Raw genomic sequence first — 18950 nt, forward strand, 5'->3', positions numbered from 1 at the left:
AATCATGTGCACGCATTAACTTTATTTGAAAGATGAAACGTAAAAATATGCTGAATCGCAATATAATAGTGTGGTAAGTATTGAATAAATTAATAATTATCTCGGATATTCACATGTTCTGGAATAAAAATAGTTATATGTAATATATATGATCTCTGAAAAAAAATATAAAATTATAAATAAAAATCTTTAATTATCGTCCGATCGATGTATTTTATCTTTCTTTGGTTTAAATAAAGAAAAAATCGTATTCTAACGAAATAAATGAAAAAAAAAATTTAAGTCAATGTGTACATATAATTTCTTTTTTTGTTAAAAAAAAAAAATCTTGATCTTTATCACAAAAGTGAGTTCTTGTGAAAAGTGGAAAATGTATAAATAAAGACAGTTCAAGAATATATTTTGATCGATAGAATGAATTCTATTTCTCATAAAAAAATTATTGAATGATTGAGTTTAACTATAAAATCGTAAAAATATGAAAAGATTTAATAATAAGCGAATCGATTAATCATAATCGAATATTTTCCTCGATCTAACCTTTCATATTGTTAGAAATATGGAAAAAGAAAAGAAAATACTCGATAATAATTGGTCGAGATCCGCGCCCGGTCTAACCCAACTCAACTGACATGTCTTCTTGAAGTGTAAATGTGATCTGCGTTATCGAAACCTGTCAGTATCTGTCAGTGGAGATTTTATTGGTGTTGGCTGTTAAGACACACAAGTTATAAACCAAATGGGATTCATAGCTTCTAGCTTTGTATTCACGATATTCCTGAAGAATCCTTTTCTACATTTGACATAATTGACAATCTGCACCAACGTATATGTCAATCAACTAATGGGGAACGAAAAAAGTGCTCTACGCGGACTCGAAATTGAAGATAAGGCTGTCGAAGTTACAGATTATTGGATGCATTATGACGCGAGCATAAACGATTCAAATCTACAAAAGTTGTCGATCTTTATCAGCGAACCATCCTTGCATTTTACAGCAACATTTAGAAGACCATCACCGTTAGAGCGAGCAGCAAAGGTTGATTCTTATTTATTTTATATAAATGATAAGGAACATTCTTATACACTCAACATTATAAAAAATATAATATATGTATGTTACTAAAATAAAATCAAAATTATGAATGTTATCTGTCATATTATGTTCTAGAATTTTATGTTATATCGGCATCCTTGCATTTTGAAATATATCTCTTCATGGAGCAAAGGTAGCAAGTTTTTTCTTGCCACAGAAGAAGCCAGGCCATTGATTCAAGTTATTGAAAAACAGAATATATTACAAATATGTATTGGTTTACATAGTATCCTGCGAGCTTTAATATTTCTACATGAGACTGCATTGGCATCGCATAACAATATATGCAGCAGTTCTATTTATGTTACTGCGGAAGGATATTGGAAGTTGGGCGGATTAGAATGCTTATGTAAATTGGCAGATGCAACATCAACATATTATCAAAGGATAAAAAGTTACAGATATGAAAAAGCGATATCGCCAAATGAAGACATAACTGATTTAATTAAATCTGATAATTTAACTTCAATTGATTCATATGCATTTGGAGTATTGGCAGAAGATATTTTGAAAAACTTACAGAATACAGGTAAGCAAAGACTGAAAATTATTTATTATAGATATGCTGAATGATATGTGCATACCCTATGTTACAATGCTTTAAATTTCATGTCCATTTAATTTCAGATGAAACATTAAATTTATCAGAATTTAGAGAGTTTTGTAAAAAGAATTTGCAGAATCCAGATGCATGTTTGAGAAGTACATTATTGAATGCATTGCAACATTCATTTTTCACTCACGAATTTATAAGGATACATGCATTTCTAGAAGAATTACCATTAAAAACTGATATTGAAAGGGAAGAATTTTTCACGTAAGTAAATATTCAAAGGAAATGGTAATATTATGTGAATAAATGTGTATAGCCTGTTCAAGAAAAGTAATTAAGTAAATATTCGAAGAAAATGGTAATATTATGTGAATAAATGTGATCTGTTTAAGAAAAGTAATTTATTAAAATATTCTTTATAGAAAATTGAAGCAACAGCTACAGATGTATCCCGAAGCTGTTGTTGCTGAACAATTAGGTAGAGTCCTTCTTTCCAGAATTGTTTTGTTGGATAGCACTGCCCAAGTAAAACTTTTACCTTTTATTTTTAAACCTAAAGGTGAGAACATATTTATTATGATTATATTATCAAAATCTTTGTTATCATTATCATAATAGTTGTATGATGTGTACAATTATATCTCATTTTATATAAACATAATCTGATAAAATGCTTGATTTTTGCAGAAGAAAAAAACGATTTGGGGACTGGTCTATTTACCATTTCTACATTTAAGAATATTTTAATACCGAGACTTTTGCAAATGTTTTGCATTCGAGATGTTTCCATCCGTTTGTTACTATTATCCCATTTTAATTCGTTTGTACATGTATTCGAAGTGGGTGAACTAAAGAATCACATTCTTCCTGAATTACTTGTCGGAATTAAAGACACCAATGATGATCTCGTCTGCGCTACATTAAGGGCATTAGCTGACATAGTACCGATTTTGGGTGCAGCGGCGGTTATTGGTGGAAATCGGGGAAAACTATTTACAGATGGTCGGCCAAATAAGATAATAACTCAAAATAAAAATGTCGACGTTTGGAAAAGTTTAACGTTTGCGCAGGAAATACCCGTTTTTGTAAATATAGACGAGAATAATGTGCATTTATCAGAAAGACCATCACCGGATGGTGGCGAAGATAAGAGGGAAAAAGAATTTGCGTTTGCCGAAGAGGAAAGCACTTGGTCGGATTGGGAAACGCAAGAGACAGCCATTGGAAATAGCCATTGTGATATAGCAGAAGTTCCTTCAAATACTGTGCAGACGGAAATGCAAAACGTTAATTGCGATGCGCAATCATCGCCGCCCTTGTCGGAATCATCGTCAAGTGCTATGAAAACAAAGTATACAAAGAAACTAGTACTTTCCGACATCACAGAACTTGATATAAAGAATTCAAAGGTAATGAAATCTCCAAAGGAAGAATTTGATTTCTTTACAGATATGGAACCTGTGATACAGAAGACGCAGGTCTTGCATATTCCAGAGGTACAATCACCGAAAAGTATGTTTGATGTAAAAACATTAAGTGCTGCTTTGGAAGAGCATGATGATAATGGTTGGGCAGAAGATTTAAGTGATTTGAGTATAGATGAAACACATGAATTAGCAGAACAGTGAACTACCTCTTTGTAAAAAGACAATTATTTGCACAAGTAGGATAGTGAGATTATTATATGATAAACGATATGCTCATTTAGTTGTATCCATTTTTATCAACTTCCAACTAGTATATGTGATTGCCAACAATACACCATGTGTATATCATTAAAACAAATATTTTTAATAAATGTAAAATATATATGATAATTACACAACACAAAGAGAGCGAGAGAGTATTTATTCATGTAAAAATTTCATAACAAATTATGAAAAAATTTTTAGAATACATGTTTATAACAATCATTAGACTGTTATATGCATGTAATTGATTAAGATTTCTCGCTGTTAATCACATCGCTGATTAATATATCAGGATAAATGAATATGATCTTCTTATCTTTTTACATCTTTTTATCTAATTTGTTGATGTATATATTTTTAAACAAACTTTTTTATATGCACCATTTAAAACATCGAATGTGGAAAACGCAAGAAAGTGCAACAGACGTCAGTAACATATACATATATTATATATAGGGAATTATGTATGTATATATATATATATATATATATATATAGAGAGAGAGAGAGAGAGAGAGATTTTGTCTCTCGTGTTCTCTGAAAACAAAATCTAGACTCATCGTCATTTTTCAGTCCTGTGAATAAGAAAATCGCGAGTCTCTGCAATTTCTGTTAAATGTCTTGAGGCAAGAAGCGAATCGCGTGATGTGGAACGACGCGGACGATCGAATTCTCGACCAGGAGCAGTGGCGGCTGGAGGCTCAGGCGGTGATCAATGACGTGAGGAAACATGTGCGAGATTTGAAGGTGTCCGAACAGCTGATCAGCACCAATCAGGTCATTTATCTGAATCTAACAACGCTGGAGGGTCTGAGATTTTGTGTGGAATTGTCAGCGGCCGGTTTCGCCATCGTCGGCAACCAGCACGATGACACGTCCAACACGAGTAACGAGCGCTTCGAGACGCCCTACAGCCTCCTGGACTTTGTCAGTCCGCAGTACAGGAACTCCTTCGGCAATTCGCTGTTGGATAAACTGAAGGAGCTAAACGATCGACAGTAAATTTTATACGAAATGCTCGTGTCGTTTTCATTGACATAGGTTAGAATTAACCGCAATTAATTAGTCTTCAGATACCTGTGTATTGTGCGATTTAAAAACATGATAATTATGCTGACAATTTGTAAAATTGATTCTTTGAAAATCTTTTTAAGCATTGCATTGTCTACATGTGTTTAAAATCATAATTTTTGGGGAATATGAATTATTTAATATATTTTTAATATTTAATTGCTCTGATAATGAAATAATATTGTACATTGAATCAAGGCCAGAAATGTTTGGAACAAAAATTGACAGATAAATAAGCTGTGCATATTATATTCGATTTAATTATTCTTTTTACTCTTTTTTATAATATAAAATGTTTTCCCCTTTTTATTTCTGTGAAAGAACGAACTATGTTTATCTCAAGTGCAAATATATATGTATAGGAAAATATAATTATTTATAAACATGACAAAAGAATTGATATTGATTCTCAATATTATTATGAAGAAATTATAAACTTACAATATGGTAAAAATAAATTATTTCATAAAAGACAGCATTTTGTGTAATTTTTTCTTTCTTTCAGAAAGAAAAATTTCTAAGAGGCTATAAATATAACTTATTTAAATAATAGTTAAATTAAACAGATTTAAAACTTACAAATTACTGCAATAGTTTATCAAAAGTCAATTTATTGTTTCACGAAAGTTTACCGCATATTTTAATTTGTCTTCTGCAAAACAATTTTATAATATTCTTGAGTATTAATCAGTGGTCTTTTACAAAACGTATACATCATTTTATCGTATGTTATTCTAATATAATTGTAATGAGATGATAATTTTATAAAGGTACATAAGGAATGATGAGGAAATGAAAAAATATATCTAATCAAAGATTAGATAAGATTATATAATATAATAAATTAAAAAATCATACATACATATGATATAGTACAATATATGTGCAAAATATTAGTCGTAGCAATAAAAAAGTGAGAAAACTTTATATTCAATTGGTTACATGAACTTGTTCTTATTCTAACGGTTCTTGAATACATAATCGCTCATTTATTTGCAAAACAATTTTATTCAAATGTGACTCAAATTCAAATTTCAATATCTCTACATAATACATGTGCTTTTGCTCAATTTGCATGCGTTCAAGGATCAAGGAAGTTTTAAACAACTTTTGAAGTTGAAAAGTGAGAACGCGACTGCCTTTATAAAATACAACTTTTTTTCTTGCCGTTACACAAATACTATTTTTTTCGAGAATTCAAATTTCGCGCATTAAAAGAATTCAAATTTCGCGCATTAAAAGACCTTATTTGTACGCGTTCAGCTACGAGGCACTTTTAAAACGAATGTATGTAGCACATCTACATTTCTATTCATGAATCGTGGTTGTCGGCTTCTTAGTCAAAGAGATCGAAACTATTTTTTTATATTGGCTGATTTAATATTATGCAAATTGTTTTATTTATCTTTTAAATTATAGTTATTATTATATTTCTTAAAATCTTTTATTATTTTTATGTAATTCATCTCCACTGTCAGATAAATTCTAGATGAATAAAAATATCTAAAATTTAAATGAATATTTAGATGCAAATGCAAAGGCGTATCTATATATATGCATACATCAAATTTCAATATCTTTAATGATTCTCGCAAGAATTCTATTTAAATTTTACAAGAATTTTAAGAATGCGTTGGGATTGTCTCACTTGTTACCTCCGCGTAAATACTTGAAAATTACTTAATAAATAGTCTCGATGAAATCGATCACCGGGGGCATCGGAACCTCCCTAGTCGCTCATGCAGTCATTTAATGCCGTCGTCCCGTCGTTATCGTCAGTGTGACGTGCGACCAGTCGATCAGTCTCGTCGCTCGTGTCGCTCGGTGCGCGTGTACTCGAGGTTGAACCTTGCAAAGCGACGTTCGAACGAGATAGAGTTCGATGTGAAAAATCGACGTGTTGCCGCGCAACGATCCTGCCTATAGTGGCCGCGAGGATATCGAGATCGACGACATAACGACGGTTACACGAGCGGATGCATGCGAGAGATACTCCACGAGGACAGGCGACGAGGAGGCGGAATCGCAGCGAGTCATCATCGCCGCCGATGCACTTCGATAGATCGCGCATCGGTGCGGCCGAGGTCGTGTCGTAGGCTGATCGAGCGACGAGGGTGAAGGTGAGCGAATCGCTCGGAGGAGTTGATTGTTGGTTGTGATTCCGACGTGTGTCCGTGGAATCTGTAGAGAAAATCGCTTTGTCGCGCGATAAGCGCCGCGAGAGACAGCTGTGCTCGACGAAAGTCTCGTTCTTCGGAATCGCGAGGTAACTTTGACAGATCGCGTATCCTGTGAGAATGTCTTCGACACTCCCTTGCGGGTTTTTCTCGAGGGGAAAAATTTCCGGTTCGAGATTGATAACCGGTTTATTTCTAGAAAAACGCACGTCCCTTCATTTCGAACGACGGTGACTTAAATAGCGGTGTATTTTACGTGCCGAATACACCCGTCAAACTTCTGTTTATACGTGCGCGAAACGCGCGTCGTGCGTCCGACGAGCGGAGAAAGTCTCGCGAATCGGAGGAGACGCAATTTGACACAGCCTCGACAGCCTGGGCATTTAATATTCTTATCACGCGCGCTGAACGTGCCCACTGACATACACTTCTTCATGTTTTTACTCTCGTGTGAGATCATCTGTCTCTCTGACAGTTGCATTTATTGCAGTGCGAATGAACGCAGGGAGTTGCATTTATAGACCTGATTGCGATATAGCGCCGAACGCGATGTTATTCGCGTTCGGCGCTATATCTCCTTGCCAAATCGAATTCTGTCATTCTGTATTAGAAGAGAATTATGACACAAATAGCTGGCGTGATGGCAAGAAACTTATCTAACTGGGACTAATTAACACTAACAATGCTATCATGTATCAGTACTTGGATCGATTGTTTTTCTTCCTTTTTCGATTGGATGGGAATAAAAGTACTATTATATATATGCACGTTATTTCTGGCGATATTACAATTTTGATAAAAATAATTTTAGTCAATTTTAAAAAGATTTCTTCCGCGCGAAATTATAGATAAAAATAATACCGAATTATTCCCATAAATAATGAATGCTTTCTACATTCGATTAATTTTCTACCTTTCTTATTTATATTTACGGAATTAAAAAGGGAGTAGAAATAATAATTAAGTTATTAACTGTGACTAATATTTGCAGGAACGCAACCTGTAATGTAAGAGAAGAAGAGAGCCTAAGCGAGAAATCGACATTGTTGTTTCACCGATCCTGTAAACGCGCGCGCTACTTATGTTAATACACGGTGTGGATTTTACATCGATATCAGTGCGAACTACTTTGCGGTTCACAGGGTACGTGTACAAGCGAAATCGACAAAAGAGCAAAGTCCATGAGACTTCGCATTTCTTTCAGATCGTCGAGTAACGTAAAAGTAAACGTACGCCGTTACGCGAATGCGTTTTACAATCGTCCTACGAACTGTCTCGTGTGTCGTGCAAAGTGCATCGCCTCTGTGTGCTTTGTATTACTATCGCGAGACGTTGCGTACGTTTGTACAGAATTGCACGTTTTGTTAAATTGTGTAACCAGCTACTCTTGGTACTCCTGGTCTAAAAAGGAACATCTCCGAGACTTTCGCCAACCACGTGATCGGCAAGTTTAATTTCGTTACAAGTATGATAACAAATGCGAGCATTTTTTTATCGCTCAGATGAATGACAGATTCGACGAACATCCTAAAATTTAATCGCTCACATTCTTGATTTTCTCATTCTCGAATTAAGAGAAAGTTTTGATTATTTTTTATGTAATTTTTTATGTAATCTTAGTATAAATATCTTTACTCTCAATTCTCATGCTTTAAAGTTTTCTATTTTTTTAAATCTCACATTATATATGTATATATAAAATGATTAAGCATTAAGAACGAGTTAAGCATTAATAAGAACGAATATAATATTTTGAAAAGCTTGTATCTTTTAGACTATGGTTTTTAGTAATGTGTCATGTTGTTTATTATGCATTCTTAATTACAGATCTACATTAGTAGCACAGTCATGATATAGCAATGATTCATTGATTCATTGATTCGTTCAATCAAATTGAATTAAAAACAGCAATGTAGAAAAAATATTTATATATTTTTTCTTTTTTATTTATTGTTGCAGGCAGTAACAGAAAAACAAATTTTAATACATTAAATTTAATTTTGATATAATTATATGATGTAAAAATTTATAGTACACGCACGCGCACACACACACACACACACACACACACACACACACACACACACACACACACACATATATATATATATATAACATCAATATTAAAAGCTTTTTTAATACAATTCAGTCAAAAAGATTTTTAGAAATTTTGTATAAATTTTTTAAATCTTTTAAAATAAAAATAAAAATACAGCAATACTTTTGTGCTATATTATTATTTATATATTAAGCAGGACTTTTAAATAATTGTTGTAAGTTAAATATGGATTTATCTGTTTGATATATCTCTCTGTGACATATCCTACATTCTAAATTTAGATGCACAGACTGTGCTCAATGTATATTTAAAATATAAATTAGATAATGTAACCTCTTAGAGAGAGAAAATTGCTGTTCAAGATAGGCACAGGGGTTTGGCACAATGGAATGTTTGTTCTGTAACTTGTTATGTTACTTTTTACGTTTTACGTTTTATATTGTTGCAATAGAAAGAATAAATATAAAAAAGTGTACTGTTTCAGAAAATTAATATTAATAATATAATGAGATTAAAGTTAATTAATAAATATTAATAAGATGCATAAAATTAAGAATATATATATATATATATATATATATATATATATATATATAATAATAAAATAAAATTATACATATATTAAAATAAATTTTTGAAATTGAAATATTTATTTCATCACTTTATTCTTAGAAAAAGCTATGAATCATGATAAATTGTAGCAAGATAAAGTTTATCATAGAAGATATATACTTTGCTGATACTGACTTTTATCTAATAATACCAGAATTTTATCTAATAATACCAGGAAGAAAATAATGAGGAATCTCTTAGATTATCAATTCTTTAATTCCTAATATTAATTATTAAAATCGTATTTAAAAATTTTTTTTAACTTAAAACTATTTAGTATTGATATTTATTGAATATACAATTTTAATATAAATGATTTTTATATAAATTATTTTAATATAAATGAAATTAATAATAGATTTTGTGTTAATTAATAGAATAATAATTATATAAAATTATATTATATATTTCATAGTTTTCCTGTAATACTTATATAATTTGCTTTGTCTAGGTTCAATGTGAACTTGCTGAAATAAAGCGATATATAGAACAAAGGATAGATGATAACCTTCTTGGAAGGAAGGCATGGCAAGCTTGATGGTAAATACTTCTAGCAAGAACAGCTCGCGTAGTGGATCTCCTAGTAGAGCGCCTTCGACATCCCAACTACATCAGCAGCCATCAACAGTGAGCTTGGATCATACTTCGAGATTGCGTAATGTTTCAATGTAAGACTCCATTAAACAATATAGTTATAGATTAGATATTATTTATTTATTGCATATTTAATATGTAAAGACTATCCAGCAAGACATATATATATATATATATATATATATATATATATATATATATATGTATGTATATATTCATAATTTATCTATGTATAATATTTTTGTATTAATTTCAATACATTGTAAATGCTAATTTGAAAAAATAAAAAAAATAAAATAATAGATAGAAGTGACATTTATTAAATATGTATTTTAGTTCTCAAGCAGGGGAGGGTAGCACAGGCAGTGGAAGTAGTGGCGGTGGTGGTGGTACAGGAAGTAGCTTCAGCATGAAGAGCAGCAGTAGACAAAGATCACCAGGGAATTTAATTCGCATGGGAGATGCTATGGATGAATCAAGTAATATTACAAACACTGCCGAACCAGAGGAGTTTGTGCCAAATATTCATCCACCGACTGATGATGAAGGAGTATGTATTAAAATGTTTTTGTTGATTCGAAAATTTGAAGAAATATCGTAATTCTCTAATAAAGTACTGTACAAGTTAATAAATGTTTATATAAGGCTGGCAGGAAAATTGTTACTTTATGCACCTAATGTATATGCATAGAGCATATAACATGACTTTGCATTTTTACATAAAAAGAGAGTTACATAATATTGTACATGCATTAATATTATCAACTACTTACATACATTAAGTCGTAGGTTAAATAGTAAGACTACACGCATAATGTTTTCAATAAGACTATTCTATTTAATCTCTTACTAGAAAAGAGAATTTAAAGTAATTTGTTTTTTTATGATAAAACTCTAATTTTAAACATTTTTATATTTAACATTATATATATAATATGACTTACATCTTACATTAAACATCTTTAAATGATTCATGTATATGTACGTGATATTCATGTATTTAATGTATTTATAGGAACAATACCATGCAACCCAATCGTTCCTATCGAATGGTTCTTCTGAATTGATAGCCGATGATGTTGACTCTAGTGCAGCACGAGTTCGTCAAGCTATTGAACATATACAAAGTAAAATCGCTAAGACGCGAGAATTGATAAGAATAGAACAAACCACGCGTGATGGTATGTAACCATTTCTCAATTTAACTAATAAGTTGTAAGTAGATTATCAAAAACAAAAAGAATCTGCCTTTCTTCTTTTGATAAATTTTTTATTCTTATATACAGATTATGTGTTATTTGATTTTTATAGAAAACGTCAATGAATATTTAAAATTGGCTGCTAATGCAGACAAACAACAGTTAACTAGAATTAAAACGGTATTTGAGAAGAAGAATCAAAAATCGGCGCACAATATTTCACAGCTACAAAAAAAGTTAGATAGTTATATGAAAAAATTGAGAAATTACGAAATGAATGGCGCACCCACGAGTCATAGACAACCGAGAGAAATGTTACGCGATATGGGACAAGGACTTAAGTGAGTGTTAAATAGATGATTATTTCAAATACAAGTGTGATTAACTTTTTCTTTATATCTAGTCTTGTCATGAAGGGTATAAATTTTACTGTATATCTTATAAAATAAATATTATAAAAATAATATCATTGGCTAATTTGGACTTACATTTCAGACATGTGGGAGGAAACATAAGGGACGGAATCACTGGTTTTTCAGGGTGAATGTTCATTTAAAAATAGATCCCATACTCAAATGTGCTGAAACTATATTTTTATTCTTTGATTCATCACAGAACTTTTTAGAATCATGTTGCCATTAATATTACTGTATCTTAAAATTAATTTAATACATTTACTCTTTTCTTAAAAGTTTACAAAAGATATATAAAAATATTGTTCTTATTTATATTTACAATTGTATTCTCTCTATTGCAGAACTGTAATGTCTAAACCAAGAGAGTTTGCTCATCTTATTAAGAATAAATTTGGAAGTGCTGATAACATAAATACTTTATCACGTAAGTATCAATAAATAAATTTCTAGTGAATTTTATATATTTATATTTATACATATATATTATATATTAAATTAACTAATAACTATATTAATATAACTATAGTATGTTAACTAATAACTATAAACATTTATTCATATATTAACATTTATTCATTTATTCATATATACTGTAGCGCTCTGTTAAAAAGCATTGAGCCGGAGTAATTCATTTTTTTAAACATTACACACATATGTGTTTTTTATATTGTATATTTAATTATTTAAAAAATTTTATATAATTTTTATAATATAAAAGTCACAATCTTTTTTTAGCATTAATTTAAATGTAAAATATATTAAATAAGAAAAAATAAACATTTTCTTAACATTTTTGCTATCATGGCAGTTGAGAGTAGTAAGTAATGTGTTGCTCAAGGGGTGAAAGAATTTTGTTACACTTTATTATATGCTTTCTGCACATAGTATTTTTTCGGCTTTGCTTCAAGCTTCTTATCTTCTTTACAAAATTAAATGATAACAATATCGCTGTATCTAAAGTATTTGATTAAAAATTATCTTGTTTAGATAAGGTATTTCTTATTTTTAAAACTTTTGCTTATTAACTTTTTTTTTTTTTTTCCGTTGGCAAGAAATTTATTTCTTCTATTTTTAAATATAATCTCATTCTGTCTTTTATGTTGCACATATCTATTGTGTGTGTATATATATATATATATATATATATATATATATATATATATATATATATACATATATATATATACATATATATACATATATATATACATACATACATATATATATATATATATATATATATATATATATATATATATATATATATATATATAAGTTGCTGTTTTTTCTGTGATTATGTGTTTGTCTTTCTTTAGTTACTAGTTATCCAATACTTAAAAAAATAAAGCTAAAATATATAATTTATCAAATAATCACAATTGTAATATGTATGTACTATTATAATAAAAAATAAAAATTTTTTACTTTTTAACAATTATCTAAAATAATAAAAGATCGATTTATTTATGTAAGGAAACTAAATAATAAAAATAATTTTCATTTCTCAAAAGGCTAAACTCTTTGGTATTGGATAACATTCTAACTTGCCACCTCTGTGTCTCTACAGATGGCTCGACTTTTTATGTAAACGATACACCGCATGCAGGTAATGGAGATAACGCTAGCGTTGAAGAAGACAAAACTCATCATGGTTCAGCCACACTTCCTGGTGGATGCAGTTTAGGATCTACTCAAAGTGCAGCGGCTATGAAATTCCCGTCTGAGGAAGGATCGGAATGTTCTAGCGTGACCAGTGAAAGCGGTCCTGGTAGTAGAGGACAGCCACACGCTTGTCATAGTAATAATGCAGCCTTGAGTCTCAAATCTATTTTCGCAGAACTACAAGAACATCGGGAACATATTGACCAAATGAGGGAAAAATTAGATAGTGTAAAGGTTTGTATTCAATCTTAACTATATGATGCATTCAGTATATTTGAGCTGATATTTTAAATAGATATTTTAAATAGATTGTATATGTGAGGTAAAAAAAATTACATGTGTAATTTTATAATAATAGAAATATACAGATAATGTTCTTTTTGTTATTTAGACATTACAACAGGAAGTGACATATCTTTCCCATTCCCTCCAAGAAGAACGTTTCAGATGCGAACGTTTGGAAGAGCAGATTAACGACTTAACAGAACTACATCAAAACGAAGTAGAAAACTTGAAACAGACTATTACAGATATGGAGGAAAAAGTGCAATATCAAAGCGAGGATAGACTACGTGATATACACGAGATGTTGGAGAGTTGTCAAACTAAGATCTGTAAAATGGAACATCAGCAACAACAGCACCAGCAATATGTGACATTAGAGGGTCTAGATAATAGCAATGCGAGAGCATTAGTTGTAAAATTGATAAATGTAGTATTAACTGTATTGCAAGTTGTTTTGCTTCTTGTTGCAACGGGTGCTGGTATTATGATGCCTTTCCTCAGAACTAGGTAAAATTGTTATTAAAATAGCTTGTCTTTTTATTTTATATTTTTCATTGTAGTAATAAATTATTCATCAATGGAATATTTAAATTATATATTCTTATCATTTTCACAGATAATTACACATAATAGTTAAAAAAATGTGCAATATAAATAAAATATCAATATACAATAATTATAATCTTCCTTTTTCTCTTTATTAAATTATAATTTTTATTCATCTTTGTACCACATGTGATTTTAAATCTCATTTTATTTTGCTCATTCATTATTCTATTTTGTTTTTACATGTTTGTTACAGCTGTACTAAGCCTCATTGTTTCATGTGTAGGGTGCGTATATTAACAACTACACTCGTTGTGCTTGGCATAGTGTTTGTGCTAAAGCAATGGCCTGAGGTACATGATGTTGGTAGTCACCTCATACGCCATCTTAAGCAGACCCTTGCCATGAAGTAGCATTGTAAGTATATTTAATCTTGGACACTCTTTTGTCGATGCACATGTGTCGCTATAATTCAGAGAGAGAATTTAAAGTAAACCAAATATATAAAAATTAAATAATTTGTCACAGATATATTTTTAATGAACAGTTTATTATTTTAGGATGGAATACTTAAATTTAATTTAATTTTTCATGATGAAGCTGGGTTTGATTGGATATACATTTGAAACCTTGCATCAATTTATCAATGTTGTAACATTGAAGCAATAATAGTATGTATATAAGTATGTAAATAAGTTTATTTGTATCTTTGGTTGTTTAAATTTTTTATTATATTATTATTATTGTTTTCATAAAATTAAGTAATATGTTAATTTTATTTTTGATATAATTAACGTGTCAATTTAAATAATTATTTAAATTGACACAAAGTTATTTTGCTATAAGAAAACGCGATTTTTATAAATTAATTTGTACAAATTATCATTAATTTATATTCACATTTCGATCTGATATTAGCTTCAATTTTTCATGATTTATTAGTATGATTTATATTACTACGAATGACATTAGAAAATAATTCAAATATATAGTGTTATATAGTATGACACTGCGTAGGTGTATGTATATGTGATACATTATTATGAAAGTTCGATTTCACCAATTGGCAACATATCTCATATATTTATTTTTTGCTAAATAGTTTGGATAAATAGTTAAAAAGTAGTGCAAAAGCAATCAACTGAAAAAGTGTTGTTCAAGTGATGCACATCGGAACACTTTCTTCAAACTGCATGAGATGATAGGTTCAATGATAATTTATTAATGTAAAAACGATTCGTTCAAATTCTCTTGGATGTATATGTCGATAAATGAAACGAAATGAAGAATTTGTAACATCCCAATCGTCCAATTGCTAAACAATAATTGTAAATTAAGGCAGAGCTCTTATATCACTAAAAATAGCTGCTGTCCGGCATTGTATAAAGTATAAACTAGTATATTGTATATTGTTTATTTGTTATTTGTAAGATTCGATATATAAAAAGATATAAATTCTCTAGAAAATGCAAGCTTTTTAATCATCATTGTTGTGCATTGCATAAAATAGCATGTAAATTGAGTCTTGAATTCAATGAAAGGGACAATGAAAGAAATTCTGCTGGAAGCTATGTTAAAAGATATTATGTTTATGAAAAATCAAAGTGAATACGAAATTTGGATATAAATAACAAGTTTCACGTACAATACGCGCATGTGTTATTAAATCCAAAAAGAGGACCAACTGTCTCTTTCCTCTTATACTACGATACAATTTACATTACATATATGTTAAAATTGTGTATATGACAATGAAAGATGTAGGAGCGATTTATTATTATCCCAGTTAGCAGTTTAATCATCAAAAACATAAATCTGCATGTTTATTATAATGAGTATAAAGAATTGAACCATGACAGTTAATTGAAATGAGAGAAAGACTGAAGGATTACAATGCTGTAGGAATTATGTTTAATTTAACATTGGCTTGAATTTAATAATGTGCACTATAATTTTAAGTTTTTAATATCGAAGAAAGAAATTCTTTATATAAATTAATATTATATAATGTGAGACATACAAATTTATAGAAATGCGCAAAATATTTGATATGTGGTAAAAACAAGATAAGTTAAAATCACAAATATTTAAAACAAAACTCAGCGTCTACTTTATGCTTCTTCTGTGTACACTATTACTATTTAATAACAGAGCATAAAATATATCTTTATATTCACTATTTTATAATACTTTTCCATTTTTTCACAATTCTATGTCTGAGATAATTCATATATAAGCACTATTATTAATAGATACAATCGCAATACACATTAAAATTAAATAACTAAACTATTATCGTGCGGTTTCTATTTTGCACATATAAATTTCAATGTTTATCCTTATTTCAGGCTGTTATGTGTTTGCTAAATAATAATATGTATATGTGTTTGCAGCTAAGTAATAATTCAATAACTCACAAATATTCAACATTTCGATATCTGTCCATTTAATAACAGCAAATACAACAGCGCAAAGAATTTCCTATTCAGAAAATAATTCAAAATAGCTACTTGTATTGCATATATAAAAGAAATTTAGTGATATGTTTCAGTATGTGTCGAATATTTTGAATATTGACAGTATACATTGCTAAATGTTGTATTAATTTATAAATCTACAATAAAACGAAAAAAAGAATGAGAGTATTTGGTAAATGAACAGTAATTCAGCAGATAGAAATTGAAAGTGTGATGAAATAACTTTATGCTAGTGCAAAAAAATTGCTATTCATTTTATTCCTGATCTCAAAGCATAAGTGAAAATTAACTGCATATTCATCAAGTGTATTTGTTGTTTTCGAAATTATCTAGCAAATTTCTCGTGTAGCTTAGCATTGATTTGAACAATTTAACAATTGATGTCAGGAAAATGATGTTTCAATATTTTTAATATTGTTTTTCATGTTTCTCTAGAGAGTCTAGAGTAAATATTTCGGATTTATACAAATTGCTGTGATTATGCTAGGTTTATATATAAGCTTAAAATTTAAGATGCAGCTTTGGGATCAATATAATTACAATTGGAAAATATTCCACAAAACATACATGCTGTATATATACAGAAATTTCGTAAATACTGTTCATTATTTATATATACAATAAGTATAATATTTACGACAAATAAAGACGTATTCATTTAACCGAATATCTCAATATGTCAATGTTTTTTTCGATATATGAAATATATGAAACTAATTTTTAAAATTGTAAATATTTAATATTACAATCACATAAGTAGCCAAAATGTATAGGGTGTTAAAAATATATTAAGTTTTATATTAAAATGTGACAATGTTTGAACTGCATTTTGTATTGCCATTTTAGCTTCTTTAAAGGAAATGTATTAGAAAAAAAATATTAATTCCGCGTTCTATATATTCGTTAGATAATACACAAAACACCCTATATGTTTGTAATTTTAGATCATGGTGCTTTTGTAACATATATATTTAACACTATTAGAGGATTAGAGAATTTATCCATACGATTGACCACCGATTTTTAATGAGGGCCCCTGCACGCTTATAAAAATATTTGAACGATATGTAGAAGAAAAAAACTAAAAGATTAAAATATATAATAAAGAGATAGTGCGCCAATTCTCGAAATTATAAAGTTATTAAACACACACACAACGACGAACGTATTTTGTACTTTATTGAACTATCACATAAGTTTACGTTTTTTTTACATAAAGCTGTTTACAATTTTATATGTATTTTATATTTACGAAGCTCTACGGCACAACGTCATACAAATATGTGTACCGTATAATTTGCGATGTAATTGGTAATTAGCATTAAAAATAATAATTTATCGTCGTTTATAGCTTAGGGGCCCCCTATATGTAGATAACTTAGACAACAGAACTATTAAATAAATTATGTCATCGATGCCTTGCATAGGTAGATAGTTAATGTCAAATTATAGAATAAATATTTGTTGTCAATTGTAGAACGGTAATAGGCAAAGCCAGCAGCAGTTATTGTACAGATTGTTACATTCATTATGCATATATATATATATTCAAAAATAGCTGCGTTCGCAACTCAAGAGATAATAAAAAGAATATTTCAGAAACTTTCTGAATATATACGTTAAATTTATATCCATTTTTCAATACACCGGTATTTCTAGACATACTTTCTGGTACATCGTGTGATTGCTGCTGGTAGTCTAACCGAAATGGATCGAGCGGTTGCTCTATGATTCACATTATTTCGTACTGTCAAAATAAAACGAATTTTTAGTAAAATAAGTTATGTTCAATTTCACTTTGATACCTTGCTGATTCGATTTTTTTAATTAAAAATATGTAATCGATCTTATTTTACAGAAAAATTTATGCTACTTCAATAGATATATATATTTAGAAATAATGCGGCCAGTCATAAAAGCATATATCGATGTGTAAAGCTCTTTATATTTTCTCTTACAGAAAAGTTTGTGTTAATAATAAAATATTACAATCATATTGTAATCTTACAAATAATATATATTTATTTTATTATATATCACAATTTCTAGTTTGTGTTGCCATACACAGAAAGCTGATTCATATTTGTTGGGATGTTTTCGGATATAGTTGCACACATAAAAATATGGCAGCATATATTTATAATTAAATCTATTTCCTTGAAATCTCTTTCATTGAAATTCCGAAAATCTTTATCGTTACAGAAGCATCGTAATCATCGTATAATGTTTTGCTGTAAAAATGCATCAGCCTTCGATTTGTTTTAAATAATACTTTGTTATAAGAAAATATCTTACTTTACAACACTGTTAACATTCTTTTTTTATGTAATGAATACACAAAAATTCAGAAATATATAAAAAAGAATGTATAATTTTAAGAAAAGTTTAATATACACAAATAATGTGTATGTGTATTAGTGAACAAAATAAAATTAATCGCGTTTTACATATTTTATATACATATTATATATCAATATAATTAAATATTCGAAAATATACTTTTTTATACTCT

General features: G+C 29.3%; 3 protein-coding genes across 12 annotated transcripts; all 3 read left to right on the forward strand.

Moving 5' to 3' along the window:
* The first annotated feature begins 304 nt into the window (after nucleotides 1-304).
* On the forward strand, nucleotides 305-3484 carry LOC126858253 (protein-associating with the carboxyl-terminal domain of ezrin). The gene is made up of 5 exons (XM_050608434.1): nucleotides 305-1039; nucleotides 1172-1625; nucleotides 1724-1913; nucleotides 2072-2208; nucleotides 2337-3484. Exons 1-5 carry the CDS (start codon nucleotides 845-847, stop codon nucleotides 3275-3277), a joined length of 1917 nt encoding a protein of 638 aa, XP_050464391.1. The 5' UTR covers nucleotides 305-844; the 3' UTR covers nucleotides 3278-3484.
* A 333-nt stretch (nucleotides 3485-3817) lies between these two features.
* Nucleotides 3818-4678, forward strand: LOC126858281 (GSK3-beta interaction protein). The gene has a single exon (XM_050608487.1). The coding sequence runs from the start codon at nucleotides 3986-3988 to the stop codon at nucleotides 4340-4342; it is 357 nt and encodes a 118-aa protein (XP_050464444.1). The 5' UTR covers nucleotides 3818-3985; the 3' UTR covers nucleotides 4343-4678.
* A 1489-nt stretch (nucleotides 4679-6167) lies between these two features.
* On the forward strand, nucleotides 6168-18218 carry LOC126858256 (transmembrane and coiled-coil domains protein 2). 10 transcript variants are annotated; one of them, XM_050608441.1, is made up of 13 exons: nucleotides 6178-6531; nucleotides 7580-7731; nucleotides 7793-8032; nucleotides 9711-9927; nucleotides 10190-10403; nucleotides 10869-11034; nucleotides 11165-11393; nucleotides 11548-11592; nucleotides 11810-11892; nucleotides 13036-13364; nucleotides 13522-13922; nucleotides 14218-14378; nucleotides 14522-18218. In XM_050608441.1, exons 4-12 carry the CDS (start codon nucleotides 9785-9787, stop codon nucleotides 14372-14374), a joined length of 1767 nt encoding a protein of 588 aa, XP_050464398.1. In that variant the 5' UTR covers nucleotides 6178-6531; nucleotides 7580-7731; nucleotides 7793-8032; nucleotides 9711-9784; the 3' UTR covers nucleotides 14375-14378; nucleotides 14522-18218. The 10 variants fall into 10 exon arrangements, with proteins under 10 accessions (XP_050464403.1, XP_050464401.1, XP_050464404.1 ...); XM_050608444.1 differs by having other exon boundaries at nucleotides 6172-6531; nucleotides 7580-8032; nucleotides 14248-14378; XM_050608437.1 differs by having other exon boundaries at nucleotides 7580-8032.
* Nucleotides 18219-18950: the final 732 nt, after the last annotated feature.

This window comes from Cataglyphis hispanica, chromosome 24 (assembly GCF_021464435.1).
Source record: "Cataglyphis hispanica isolate Lineage 1 chromosome 24, ULB_Chis1_1.0, whole genome shotgun sequence".
Classification (NCBI taxonomy): domain Eukaryota; kingdom Metazoa; phylum Arthropoda; class Insecta; order Hymenoptera; family Formicidae; genus Cataglyphis; species Cataglyphis hispanica.

Coding starts and splice junctions, on each gene's coding strand:
- LOC126858281 (XM_050608487.1), top strand. CDS start 3,986: ATGTGGAACGACGCGGACGATCGAATTCTCGACCAGGAGCAGTGGCGG.
- LOC126858253 (XM_050608434.1), top strand. CDS start 845: ATGGGGAACGAAAAAAGTGCTCTACGCGGACTCGAAATTGAAGATAAG. Junction 1,626..1,723: donor GAAAAACTTACAGAATACAG/GTAAGCAAAGAC, acceptor ATTTAATTTCAG/ATGAAACATTAAATTTATCA. Junction 1,914..2,071: donor GAAAGGGAAGAATTTTTCAC/GTAAGTAAATAT, acceptor TATTCTTTATAG/AAAATTGAAGCAACAGCTAC.
- LOC126858256 (XM_050608437.1), top strand. CDS start 9,785: ATGGCAAGCTTGATGGTAAATACTTCTAGCAAGAACAGCTCGCGTAGT. Junction 9,928..10,189: donor AGATTGCGTAATGTTTCAAT/GTAAGACTCCAT, acceptor TATGTATTTTAG/TTCTCAAGCAGGGGAGGGTA. Junction 11,593..11,809: donor GGAATCACTGGTTTTTCAGG/GTGAATGTTCAT, acceptor TCTCTATTGCAG/AACTGTAATGTCTAAACCAA.